The sequence below is a fragment of the Brachypodium distachyon genome, chromosome 1, assembly GCF_000005505.3.
Source record: "Brachypodium distachyon strain Bd21 chromosome 1, Brachypodium_distachyon_v3.0, whole genome shotgun sequence".
NCBI classification, from domain to species: Eukaryota; Viridiplantae; Streptophyta; class Magnoliopsida; order Poales; family Poaceae; genus Brachypodium; species Brachypodium distachyon.
In genome coordinates, this window is record NC_016131.3 from 19,631,475 (window position 1) to 19,645,714 (window position 14,240).

Below are 14,240 nucleotides of genomic sequence, written 5' to 3' on the forward strand. Positions count from 1 at the left end.
TGGCGGCGCCGCCGCGACGACGGATTCCACGAAGTCGTCCCTGCCTCCATGGCCTCGACACGCTCCCGCGCCCTGGGGGCCACGCCATGGCCGCCCTGCCCAAGTGCCCATGCTCTCCTCTTGCTCTGGGCGAGGTCGCCCCTTGCGGCCGCAATCGATCTCGAGTTCGCAACATGATGGCACGCAGTGGAGCTGTTCATCGGCCGCCAGATCTGAACCTGGACCTGGACGAGGACCAGCAGCGCACCGGATCCAGCGGCAGCGGACGTGAGAGCACAGGACCTCTTGATCTTGGCCGCCGCCACGGAAGAACCAGACGGGGGCCGTCTCTGCCCAGTCCGGCAGGCCTCTGCCAGGATCCGCATCTCCGACCTCATCGGTCGCTTGGCATCCCACGGTCAGAGAATCGAAGGCAGGCGAGAGAATTCCCCCCCCAAAAAAGGCAGGCGAGAGCAGAGAGATGGAAAGAGAGAAGAGATCGGGAGTGGTTTCTTTTCTTCGCATACATGGGCCGGGACGCGGAATCGGCATTTGAGCGTACGGCCTCGAGGCAATCACTAGTCGATGGTGGCCAACTTTGTGAAAATTATAATCATTGTCTGTTATTTTTTTTCTCCCGTCTTATTCATGATTTTTTATCCTCTGTCATTTTTTTCTCTCGTCTTATTCATGATTTTTTATCTTCCGTCTTACAACCGGCGCCACCACGCCCGCATGCCGACCTCGACGACATCATAAGCTGTCTACACAGAAAAATAAAATAAAATAGTTTGTAGCACATCTGCCCTTTGTTGGATACAGAGAGTAGATTTTTTTCCAGGTCCCTTTGAATCGGTTTTTTGTTTTTTTTAAAAACATCTGACTTTATTGATTCAATAGACAGAGTACAAAGTATTGACTAAACTGAAATAAAAAACGACAACGAAGATTCCTAATGAAACTATAAGTTACATCAAGATTCTTCGAAGTAAAAATCTCTAAATCCGTTATCCGCATCTTGAAATCTCTCCATTCTCTTGTGATGAAACTGTAGAAGATCAATTCTAAACAAGCTGGACTAACCTTGTAGGTTTTCAATAGCTGCATGAGTCGCTCACCGCAACCGATGAGAACTTATTATCATTGAATGCACTTTGGCCGGGGACACACCCCTTGCAACTCAGGTTGTTGAAAAGCAGATCTGTCGCCGAACCGACGAGGAAGAAGACCAAAATAACGAAAATACAAACCGCAAGATCCACAAGCTCCATGGAGTAGATCATGTTGACTACACCGTGACGAGGATGGAGCAGGAGATCATTATTCCATACGCCGCCGCCTCCATCGTCAGGACGCCGTCGCAAGGACACAAAACCTTCGAAAAAAGTACTCAAACCATGGCCAGATATTAATCTATGATTCTCCTCGTCGTCCGACACCTGATCGGCGGTCGGAAACGAGGTGAACCCACAGAATGGTGGCTGCTGTTCCTCGGGCAGCTAGGGTTCTAGTTCCTCCACGGAGGACGAGCTTCGGTTTTTCTTTGAAACGGCAATGATCCATCGATATGGACAAGGCCAGTCAACCTAGGCCCTGTTTCCTCAGCCCGGCCTAAATGGCCCATGAAGTCTTAGGAATCGAGATTTGGAGTGTTGCTCGCGTGGACCCGTCCGGGGTGTGCATCGTCAACCTGAGAAGCCCTATCAACAGCTCCAGGCCCAGAGCCCCAACCCTCCCCCCGAGCTCCGATGGCTTCCGCCGCCATGGCCGCGTCTTCCAGAGCTCTGCTCCGTCCGCACCGCCTCCTCCTCCTCCCCGACCCACGCAGCCGCCGCCGACTCTCCGCCATCGCCGCGGTTTCCGCAAACGCCGCAGCCGGCGGCCTCCACGGCCGTCCGGCGCAGCGTGGTGGACGTGCTCCGGGAGCGCGGGCTCGTGGAGGCTACCACGTCCGAGGCGCTCGGTTCCTCCCCCTCAGCCGGCGGGCAGCAGCAGCAGCTCAAGGCCTACTGCGGCTTCGACCCCACGGCCGAGAGCCTGCACCTCGGCAACCTCCTCGGCCTCGTGGCGCTCTCCTGGTTCCGCCGCTGCGGCCACACCGCCGTCGCGCTCGTCGGCGGCGCCACCGGACGCGTAGGAGATCCGTCCGGAAAGAGCGCCGAGCGCCCTGAGCTGGACCTCGCCGCGGTAGCCGCCAATTCCGACGCAATTAAGTCCCTCATCGCCCAGATCCTCGGCCGCGCTCCAGAACCTTCTCATTACAGCAAATCCGGTAAAAACGCAATCTTGGACGAAAATGAGCATGCCCTGGCCAATTCGTGCCAGGGTTTATCAGAAAATGTGGGGGGAAAGATGGGTTCCTTTGTGATCCTGGATAACTACGACTGGTGGAAGGATATCACACTACTTGATTTCCTCAAGGAGATGGGCAAGTTCGCTCGTGTTGGGACGATGATTGCCAAGGAGAGTGTGAAGAAGCGGCTCAATTCGGAGGATGGCATGAGCTACACTGAGTTCACTTACCAGCTTCTCCAGGGCTATGATTTCTTGTACATGTTCAAGAACATGGGTGTCAATGTGCAGATCGGAGGTAGTGATCAGTGGGGAAACATCACTGCAGGAACTGACTCGATTCGGAAAATTCTCCAGGTCGAGGGGGCACACGGTCTCACATTCCCACTCTTGCTTAAGAGCGATGGGACGAAGTTTGGGAAGACAGAGGATGGGGCAATTTGGCTCTCGTCGAAGATGCTGTCCCCATACAAGTTCTACCAGTACTTCTTCTCAGTGCCAGATGTTGACGTCATTAGGTTTATGAAAATCCTGACGTTCTTGAGCTTGGATGAGATTCTCGAGTTGGAAAAGTCGATGAAGAGGCCTGGCTATGTCCCAAACACGGTCCAAAGAATCCTTGCAGAAGAGATCACACGATTTGTTCATGGTCAGGAGGGATTGGAGGAGGCCTTGAAGGCAACTCAGGCCTTGCGGCCTGGGGCTCAGACGCAGTTGGACTCGCAAACAATTGAGGGTATAGCAGATGATGTACCATCATGCTCTTTGCCATATGACCAAGTACTGAAGTCTCTCCTGGTTGATCTGGCTGCCTCTACAGGTTTGCTAGCTAAATTTTTTATAATTATAATATACATTACAAATAATTATAATATATAGGATACATATACTTGTCAGTGTGTGTGAAGTGGGCAGTAGATAGTGTACACGTACTTGTTTGGTCGTTGCGAGTGCAGCACAGCTGGGATCGATCGATATGGAGCTGGCCTTCACGATGGCATGGCGTGTGCGCATGTATATATAGCTCAATTAGCTTACATGTTACTCCGTATGTCTTTCTTTTTAAAAGAAGCGTTCGCCTACGCATACGATCGCCGATCCTGACCGTCTATCTACATAAAAAGAAATGAACAAACACAAAAAACAGCTGACCGAATCTCAAAATCGGTCAGACGGCGCCTCAACCGAGAAATTAATCTCTGTTTACAGAAAGGGGTTACGGCTAACTCCTGCAGTCCTGCTGCTACTGGGTTGACTGCGTGTCAATGAGTCGATGAGTGTGTGAGCACTTGGCACGGCCGGAAAGAGGGGGCTCGCTGGCTGACACGTACGTACGCGCGCGATCGAGGCCATGCATGCATGCATGTGTTGTACGTCTTGACGCATGCAAAGCCTACGCGCGCTTTTCAGGGCTAGCTGCATGGCCTACATGCGTAGCTATCTTGTGACGTTGTGGAGAGATCAGTAGCACCTAGCTAGTGTGTGCTAGTACAAAAGAAAAACATCTTATTGACACAGGTCTAGCTATTCTGTAGAAGTACCGTAGTCAATTACTTCCTTGGAATAAACAGTCGATTTAAACCGAAATGACCTTGTGTTGAAAGGAATTCAAAGAATGAACTCGGTGCGGAACTATTTCACGCCAGTAATCCTTTTTCTCAGCGTCCGACAACTAGGCGTTACACCAGGTAGCACAGCGTCTAATCAGGAGGCGCTATGTGACAGCCAGCGTGGCACGAGATGCCAGCGTGGCCAACTCGAGGGCTACCAGGCTAGTCATGTAGCGTCCAGGTGTTGGGCGCTAACATCTTCTGCCCTTAAGCAGCGCCCGTTCCTTTTCTGCTTAGAACAACCGACGGCCGTTTCCCTCTCTCGCGCGTCCGCCGCAAGAACTGGGGCAGCCGTTCCCCTCTCTGGCCCAGGTAAATCCCGTAATGCTCCAATATTTGTTGGTTGATTTGTTTCCCCTTTCCTCCCCGGCTGCTATTGATCTCGTTTTCCTTCGAACCCTAGAACAACCGGGGCGTAATCCTCTCGCTCGAGCCCGCCGCAAGAACAACCGTCCCAGGTAAACATTCGTCCAATTTGTCGGTGGATTTGATTCCCTTCCTCCCCCAAATGTATTCTATTCCTTTTCCTTCAATTTCGTGCGGAAATTTGTGCGTATTTCTTCCTAGTTAAGCCAAAGCCTAGATGTGTTAGTGGTGAAATTTTTCTTAGCATAGTGTCCAAATTATAGTAATAGTTTGCTATAAGATTGACTTTACGGTACCCTTAGCATAGTGTCCAAGTTATTTTCTGCAAATTATAGATTGTGGTATGGCAACAGTGATTTGGCATTTCGAAATAGATGATGGGAACTATGCTTCATCTGTTTAGGTAGATGTACTTTAGCTGTTCATTGGAAATAGATGATGGGAACTATGCTTTATTTGTTTAGCTAGATGTACTTTAACGGTGATGGATATATTTTAGCTTGATGTCATTTAGCTTTCTCTAGTAATTCTAAATAGACATGATGAACATTATCTTATTAGTTGTTAATTATGTTGTAGATACCATGGCGCTTCTTTCTGAGCACTACGATCAGCATCACCGTGCGCATATGATGCGGGACGAAATGCAGGTAATTTAAAGTTTGACATGCCTTTATATTACAAGTTTAGTTTGAATGGACATTGTAACGTGTTGGTCTTACTATTTCACAGGAATTAAAACCCCTGAAACTGAGGTCACACGGTGCCTCATCAAACATCATGCGCTACGATGAGCGGTACACGCAGTACATCGAGACGACAGAGCTCCTCCCCTTCATACATCTAGTTACCCGGTCCACGCCATCCCTCAATGCTGCTGCAATCACGGCCCTTGTGGACCGGTGGAGGCCTGAGACGCACGGTTTTCACCTGATGACTGGGGAGATGAAGGTGACGCTACAGGATGTTTCTATGATCTTAGCACTTCCCATCGAAGGAGAACCGGTATGCATGGACACCAACTCTTCGGGATGGCGCGAGCAGATGCGGGTTCTTATTAGAAGGCCCCCCCCCCCCCCCCCGAGGCCGAGGACCCCATTCATGATAGAGTACCGGCGGGGGCTACTTATACTTGGATCACGCAGAACTTCGCAGAGTGCCCCCCTGATGCAAATGAAGAGGCGGTTCAGCAGTACGCTCGCGTTTACGTGTGGTACGTTATCACGAGGACACTCTTCGCCGATGGCGGTGGCAGGACAGCCCAATGGATGTGGTTGAAGGCACTGACTGTATGGGATGCGAATTGGAGCTGGGGTACGGCTGCGCTGGCGTATTTGTACCGACAGGTAACCATGTATTCAAACATTGTTTATAATTTTGTACATATTCTTTCATTGACGGTCGTCGCAAGACCAAATAACCAATCTGTCATATTTTTTGTAGTTGGATGATGCTTGTCGTAGGATTGGTCCTGAGAGTGGGATAGGTGGTTCTTTGCTCCTGCTTTCAATATGGAGCTGGGAGCGCCTCCCAGTAGGCCGGCTGAAGGTGCTAAACTTTCATCCTTGGGATGATCATGGCAATCCGCTGCACCGACCAACATGGGCATACAAGTGGGATCGTGTCTCGGAGAGCACGAGCTCGACAAAAATTCTGTACAAGCAATACACTAACGAGTTCGATGGCCTAACTCTGGAGCAAGTAAATTTGTCTGCATTCTTCGTTTTGTTTTCATATTGTCGACAAAAATTATGTACAAGCAATAAACTAACATGGGCATACTTTTTAGGTTGTTTGGCAGCCATACGGTGCGGGGGAAACATTCGGTGAGACCTTCGAGTTTGAACTTAATCCGAAGTGCCTGGAAGAACGACATCTCTGGGTGATGCGCTGCCCAATGGTATGTTTGTGGGCCGTTGAATTACATTTGCCGCATCATGTCATGGCACAATTTGGATTGTTTCAGATTAACCCGCCCAAGAGGAAGGACACGGGCATCGGACTTCATGAGTACGACTGCCTTCTCTATGTATTTACCATTATCAAGTTGTTGGCCTGTCCTTCCTATATTACTAATAGCATTCTTTTTAATTTGTAGCCTTGACAGGAAGAAGTGCAAAAAGCTCCAGAATTGGCCTGTGGTTCATGGGAGCCATGTCGACAAGTTTAAGCGGTGTATTGAGAAGGCAAATGAAGCTCGAGGATCACAACTTCGAGAGCATTGCCCACTGGCCTTTAGCAATTACGTGCGTTGGTATCTCGCCAACACACGTGCCACCATATGTCCTCCGGCTTACGACCCAGAAATTCTGGAAGAGCCCGTGCTATTCAACGAGGTTGCAGACCTTGAGTACAACCGACTCGTAAGGGAAGGGCGGCAAACAGATTTTGCTCCTATCTTGAAGTTTGTGGTATGTTCTGTCCTCCATTTATTTCTATTTGCTTTGCTACGACTCGCCCGTTCACCCTGCACTAATGATTACAGCGTGAGGAGATCAGGAAGGATGCCGATGCGTGCGAGTCGGTCTTAGAAAGCACGGCTAAGTCACAGAGCGGTGATGGTACACTCCGAGACTTTGTGAAGGTACGGTTATAAGAATCATTTACATCTAATACAACGCAAGTTTCGTACTTATAGAATGCAAGTTTATTTGTTCGTTTGTCAAATTATAGCGAACCGGACAAAGACTACGCCGACTTGCCAACATTATAGGATGCCGTGACACTGAGATTGTATCACCGTCTCAGTCATCTTCCTCCTCGCCTTCTGATGATGTAGAAGCCTCCACGGCTGACGATGGATCAATGCAGGTAAGTTGTATTGCAGAAAGTCAATATATGAGTAAGCACACATAATGCTGCAACTTGTATTGCACAAACTAAATATACATTACCTTCCTATTTATTATAGGAAGGAGATGATGGGGATGACGACACCACGTTGTCGGCATGGCAACGATCAGTGTTTGTACTGAAACCTAGGAAGCCGTTGAAGCACTATACCCCTTCAGATTACGAGAAAAGAAGGAAGATTGTTTATGACGATGAGGACGCAGGAGAGCAAGAGGCTGAAGATGAAGACGGAGGAGAGGAAGAGGAAAAAGATGTTGAACCTCCTCGCCGACGGAAGACCGCGGTTGCGAAAGGCAAAGCCATTAGACGGTCTACTAGGATGCACACGAAGAAGTAGACTTGTAATGAAGCTATCTTCTTCCGTCTATATATTTTTATGAAGTTGTGTGGATGATGTGGTCTATGTTGCTAAACTTGTGTGGATGATGTTGTTAACGTGGCTTGAAGTTTGAATTGGGGATATGTTTATGTTTTCCTTCATTGATATGAATTTTCCTGCAAGTATCATTACCTTCTGAAATTTCTTGATAATTGCATGTGTGTTGGCGCTAAACTTGTAAGTAGGCGTATGTGCTAATGTCGCGTTCTGTTCCGGCCCTAACTACCTTCGCGCCTAATAGGCGGGCGCAACATCCTAAAGGATAGCGCCGCACACTTAGGCGCTATCGCTTCACTTTGCCGTTCCAAGCGACCCAAACGCTACTGGAATGAAACGCTCAAGATATAGCGCCTAAGCGTCGGGCGCTATATCTGTAAAGCAAACGCCTTACCGTTCGGCGCTATTTATTGACTTTGCGTTTCTGACGGCCCAAACGCTATTGGAATGCTATGCGCAATATATTAGCGCCTTGAACGCGGGCGCTCTTTATTGACTTCCTACCGGGCCAAACGCTACTGGAATGAAACGCTCAAGGTATAGCGCCTAAGCGTCGGGTGCTATATATGTAAAACAAATGCCTTACCGTTCGGCGCTATCTATTGACTTTGCGTTTCTGACGGCCCAAACGCTACTGGAATGATATGCGCAATATATTAGCGCCTTGAACGCGGGCGCTATCTATTGACTTCCTACCGGGCCAAACACTACTGTACCATAGCGCCTTCAGCATGGGCGCTATAGCTTCACGTCCTGCTGGGTAAGGCGCTGTTTGTTGACTTTGCGTTTCTACCGGCCCAAACGCTACTGGAATCAAACGGTTACAATGTAGTACTTCCATGAGATTGCATAGCACAATTTAATCGCTGTTTGGAGAAACCATGAACGGCATTATTCCTAAATAAGTCATAGCCCACAATACACGACAACAATAGCACCAGCTGACAACAACACATAGGCAACAATACATAGTGAGGAATACATGAACAACTAGGGCTAACAAATAACACCAGCTGACAAATTACAGATAACATGAACACCTACTAGCATAAAACAACAATAACAATAACGCGTAGTCAGCATTGGGTATGCTTGTACTGGTCAGCTGCATGCACCGATCCATCCAATCGTCCTGCATAGCAAATCCACTCGTGCACCCGGGTAACATTACCTCCACCATGAGGTAAATCTGGATAGTGATCGACAACCTTGTGAAGATGCACCATCACATCAAAGATATAAGTCCGTCTTGATAGTGCTGTTGCAGGAGCGGCCAACGACTGCTCGATGTCTTCGTCATCAACTCGGGGAATTGTGGAACGAAATGGCTCTAGCACCTCCAGCCTGACCTTCTTAGGTAGCTTCCAAGGATCACGAACCCATGCTTGAATCCTGACGCAACGCAAGTCCAGAGGCATTAGGTACTCCACAAACTCTCCACCAAGCTGGTTCACAATCTTCTCAACAAAGCCTCTCTCATAAGCATCTTCTGGTAGGCCATCGAGCGAGAACACAGTGCAGAATGGAAGTACCGACTCTTCGCCGCGGTACGTACGTGTCCAACGATCGAACTTAACGGTGCAGCCATTAACCTCAAGTTGCATTGAGTACTTCAACGCAGCCGTGCAATCTTCAGCACGATTGAATCGAAAAAGGGAGTCAGCTGGGGGACTACTTACTTTGCAACTAACTCCATCCTCAATCCCGCACTTCGGCATGATTGCATCCAACACATTGCAGATCGTCACCCTCCGAGGCGGAAGCTCAGCACCTGGAAGGATGGTGACCAGCAGTGCGCAATCCTCGAGCTTCTTTTCCAAATCTTCCATCGTCGAAGTCCTGGAGACCATGCGCACCTGTTCAGGTCGCAGATCGGGGTCGCCGCGGCGCATGACCTCACTGGAGCTGGGGATGTGTGGACAGGCCATGACAACATAGTCAGCTGAGGATGTGTGGCTACCTTGGGTTCACAGTATCAAACAAGAGGGAAGTGAAGCGAAGCTACTTACCTGGTACGCGCGGTTTGGGTTATATAGAATTATATAAACGACCAAAACGCCGACCGATAGGGCGCTGAGCTATTACATGTAGCGCCCACCTGCTACGGCGCTATGGCGTTGTAGCGCCCACTAGTTACGGCGCTACGGCGTTGTAACGCCCACCGACAGGGCGCTAAGATATTACTTGTAACGCCCACCAGCCGCGACGCTAGTACAACAGTGTAGCGCCTATCTGTTCGGCGTTATACGATCGCAAGGTTTTTTTTGCAAAAAATCTGGAACTTTTAGTAGCTATAAGCAGTCCCAAACCTAACCCGAGTCCTATCCTCTCTCCTCACGTCGCCGCTGCCTCCGACAGTCCTCCCCGCCGACTCTCCATCCCAGCATCGCCGCCGGTGCCGGCACTTTCTCGACCCGACGAGTTCGGGTGGGAGCTCAAGGTAAATCCGTCCATTTGCTTCCCAAATGTGCTCTTCAATGAAGAATTTTGACCAAATTTTCAGTAGGATATCGATGTGGAAAGGGATGGGGGGAGCTGCCTTCAAGGATGAAGATGAATCTTCAATGATGTAGTGGCTTAGGCCATCGGTTGATGGCACCGTTAGCTCCGTGCAGAAGGGAATGAATCCCATCTTTTTTCACCATCAATACGCAATCGAAGTGTAAGTGAACTATAGGAGTTCTTATTTCTGTTTTTAATTACAACATTTTAGTACACCATGGATATGGAAGAGCATGGGCAACAGGGAGAAGGTGATAAGTGGCTTGTCGGCAACCGTCCTGATGGAAGTAATCATGTGATTAAGCTGTTGAGGGCTCTCATCGAAGCACAAGTCAATGAAGAGAAACGCAAGAACAAGAAATTAGTAGATGACATGATGCAGATGAAGGCTGGTCTTGAAGCAGAACTTGCAGAGCGAAAGATTCTAATGCAAGAGCTAAAATCCAAGCTAGACGAAAGGAGGAAGAAAGACGTGGAAGTTCGAGATTTTGCAATAGTTTCATGCAGTGTGGCACTCACATTGGCAGCTATCTTGTTCTCCCTGTTTGCGAAGAGGTCTTAGTTCGCATTAAGTTTGTTGTATCCAATTGCTTTTGTGCTTTCATTTGTAGTCGACTCATTTGTAAGATGTGTACGAGACAATGTTTGTTAGCCTGTTATGTAGTGATTAATAAGAAACATCCGAACAGCCCTTAGGGAATTTGTATGCTATTAGTTCGAGTCACATTATGGTTAATTCGAGTCACATTATGGGGGCAAATATCTGTAGTACTTGGTTCGTTCTGCCTAGTTCTTTGACTTATCGCCTTTTCGTAATGCGCTATTCCTTTGACTATGACGCCCCAGGTCCAGGCGCTATCTCTTGACTTTGCATTTCTGACAGAACGCGGGCGCTATACCTGTATATTTCACACCTGGTCCATCAGTGCTATCCCTTGACTTTGTGTTTCTAACGGCCCAAACGCTACTGGAATCGAATGCGTGATACCATAGCGCTACAACAAGGGCGTTAAATCTACGCCTTTCACGCCTTCATCTCGGGCGCTATACGTCTCTGAACCCAAAGTTTTATCGTCTATCTGTACAATGTGAACCATCTGACATAGGGAAACAATAGCACAAGCCATGCGAAACAATAAGCAGTTCAATTGCACAAGCCTTCTTACTGCATAAGTTCCATTCATACGAAATAGGGATATAGGTGCAACAAAATACATAGGGACCTAATACAACAATCTAAAAAGAAAGGGGGGGGGGGGGGGGCAGCCGCACGGCCATACATATGGGGGTTAAATTACCTAATACATTGCATCTAAGGGGAAGGAGGGTTGAGCCAGAAGGCAATACATATGGGTGTTAATATTGGTACTACATTGCACCCAACTCCTAGCTCTAGTAGTTGCGGTGGAGCCAAAGTAAAGCCGCAGCTCCAAGGAGGAAGATGACGACGCCACCATGGTTTGCGTGCACGGCTTGAAGGGTGTCATTGAGTGGATCAATTGGGCCGCCCAGCAGAGCAACCCGGAGGACGTTACGATTGTGGTTGCCCACGACGACAAGACGCTCATCGGGTGCCATACAACGGCCCTCGAGGCCTCGGTCCCCACCCGCAAAACCTGGTTGGGGCCTCCGATTGCCACACGCGATCCAAAACGGAGGCGTGGACCACCTCCCGCATTGTAAGCACTTACCACATCGTTGTAGTTTAGGCCGGCAGATGCTGCCATCGTCGCAAGGGACAACACGGTCGGTCAGCCTACCGGGGCGTTGAACTGCAGTGGCGTGCCGCCGATGTTGAGGAGGACATAGAGGGTGTCCTCGTCCGGCATTGGAGCGGCGATTGGTGTGCCGCAACCATAGCAGGAGGGAGTACGGGCATAGCTTGGACGACCGGTGCGGCGATAGGAGTTGGCGCAGTTGGGTTGACGATGGCGATCTGAGGTGGGGAATCCGGGTTGACGACGACGGTGATCTCCACAGCCGTCTCGGGGTCACCGGGGACAGGCGGCGGTGCTTGCTCCATCGCAGGGGACCGGCTTGGGGAAGCAATGCCGAAGTTGGGGAGACAACCCCGGTTGTGGAAGGAGAATGGGGAGGGGACCGGTGCTTGTTGTTTTCTTCTGTCGAGTGGTTGGAGTTGTGAGGTGAATCGACGGTGAATGGGGACCAAGGCCCCGGCTCGGGTGTTTATAAACCACTCATCTAGGGTTTCAGTTAACGGGCGGGACAGCCATTGGATCGGAGGACAATACACCTCCGCGGGTAAAAGAATCTGAAGCTCAACGCCCACTGACAGTGCGCGAAACGACATGTTTAGCGCCTCGTGCTTAGGCGCTAGGCTACAATGGGTAAAAGAATCTTCCCTCTCATCGCGGACCAACATGGCCTTTACACGCTTGGCACTTCGGCACTATCCCTTGACTTTCCATTTCTGACGGCCCAAATGCTACTGGACTGAAATGCGCAATGTACTAGCGCCTACAAAGCGGGCGCTACACCTGTAGGTTTCACGCCTGGCCTTTCGACGCTATTTCTTGACTTTGCGTCTCTGACTGCCCAAACGCTACTGGACTGAAATGCGCAATATACTAGCGCCTACAAAGCGGGCGCTACACCTGTAGGTTTCACGCCTGGCCTTTCGGCGCTATCTCTTGACTTTGCGTTTCTGACTGGCCAAACGCTACTGGACTGAAAGGCGCAATATACTAGCGCCGAAAAGCGGCCGCTATACCTGTAGGTTTCACGCCCGTATCTTCGGCGCTATCTCTTGACTTTGCGTTTCTGACTGCCGAAACGCTACTGGACTGAAATGCGCAATATACTAGCGCCTTTAACAAAGGCGTTCTGCTTGTAAGTTTGACGCCTCGTCGTCAGGCGCTAGTGTCTGCTTGAAAGTATTATATAGATTGTTGTCTCACACAGATGAAGACATATATGATAACAGATGATATGAAATAATTACAGCGACAAAGTTGAGCACATATAGGACATAGTTCTCGACACGGTACAGAAAATAGAACATACTTGTCCACACGGTACATAAATTACGACATAGTTCTCGACACGAGCTAACTATTGAGTCGGACAAAGTTCAGCACATATTGCAAATACTAGTTCAATCGACGACTCAGTAGTTCAGGACGTGAGCTAACTATTGAGTCGGACAAGGACCCTTGCCCTTCCGCTTCTTCTCATCCTCCTCTTCTTCCTCTTCCATTTGACGACGAGCTTCACGAAGCACCTTCTCGTTGAATTCCTTGTTCTTGTGAGCGTTTAACTTTTCTGCGGCTTCACTTGCCTTAACAAATTGAGCTTGACGCATCCTTCGCGTGTGAGACTCCTTTAGCCCCTGGATAAGCAAGTACTCCCGGTGATCCTCTACAAATTTCTTTCTCACGCTCTCTTCATCACCTAAACTTCTTTCCCAAGCTTCATACTTCTCAGTTATCTTCCTTATTCTTTCCATGTCCTCCTGCTTTTTCTTCTGCTTTGCTTCCCTTGCTTCCCTCTCTCGCACAGCTTGCGCAGCCCTCAGCCACCACAACGACCCCTCACCGTTGTCCCCCTCCTCCTCGTCCCACTTGGCTGTTGCCTTCGGAGGTTGAGACGCCGCCATACCTGCAAAAACAGCTAGGTTAGTTACAAAGCATAAATTGCATAAGTAAAAACAAAAAAAAACATACGGAAATGGGCCAGCTAGGTAAGAGAACATTCCACCAGTTCTTTGTTGCCTTGGAGCATGGAAGCCACGTCCACGTCGGCTCGATCTCCCTCCCCTCCCCCGTTGGTTACCCCTTCCTACGGTCACCCTTTGTTGCCTACAAGGAGCTTGTTGGGGAGCACCTTGGGGGCTAGGAACATGTTGGGTACCTACGTCTACTGTACTTCCTTGTTGGCTACCACCTACTTGGCTAGGAAATTGTTGGCTAGGAAATTGTTGGCTACCACTTCCTTGGCTAGGGCTGGTACGGCTTCCACAACCTTCGCTAGGACCGTGTTGCCCACCAAATCCATGGATAGTTACTTCTTGCGTTGTGCTTGCCTCATTTCCTTTTGATCTCTTGTTACCACGTTGCGTACTGCAACCTCTAGTATTGTGTCCCACGCCGTTGCAAGTTCCACATCGGGCAGAAACACTTGGCTCATGAGAAATATCGTTGCCCCATTCTCGCCGACCTCCAGAAGACCAGCCATCCATGTCACCCCTAAAACGCTTTGTCTTGCGTCTTCCACGTGAAACAACTTGAAGCTCTAGATCCGGC

General features: G+C 49.4%; 2 protein-coding genes across 2 annotated transcripts; both read left to right on the forward strand.

The window, feature by feature from the left end:
* Positions 1 to 1,283: 1,283 nt before the first annotated feature.
* LOC100832707 (tyrosine--tRNA ligase, chloroplastic/mitochondrial-like) lies at positions 1,284 to 3,962 on the forward strand. The gene is made up of 3 exons (XM_024457142.1): positions 1,284 to 1,325; positions 1,630 to 3,091; positions 3,934 to 3,962. The coding sequence occupies exons 1-3, from the start codon at positions 1,284 to 1,286 to the stop codon at positions 3,945 to 3,947; spliced, it is 1,518 nt and encodes a 505-aa protein (XP_024312910.1). The 3' UTR covers positions 3,948 to 3,962.
* Positions 3,963 to 4,831: 869 nt separating this feature from the next.
* Positions 4,832 to 7,437, forward strand: LOC100833012 (serine/threonine-protein phosphatase 7 long form homolog). Its single transcript, XM_024457178.1, is given in 9 exon segments — positions 4,832 to 4,897; positions 4,980 to 5,306; positions 5,309 to 5,593; positions 5,691 to 5,948; positions 6,037 to 6,257; positions 6,346 to 6,658; positions 6,733 to 6,831; positions 6,921 to 7,058; positions 7,159 to 7,437. Coding segments are annotated over 9 exon segments (1,986 nt in total).
* The last annotated feature ends 6,803 nt before the right edge of the window (positions 7,438 to 14,240 follow it).

Coding starts and splice junctions, on each gene's coding strand:
- LOC100832707 (XM_024457142.1), top strand. CDS start 1,284: ATGGAGCAGGAGATCATTATTCCATACGCCGCCGCCTCCATC. Junction 1,326..1,629: donor CATACGCCGCCGCCTCCATC/GTCAGGACGCCG, acceptor CGAGATTTGGAG/TGTTGCTCGCGTGGACCCGT.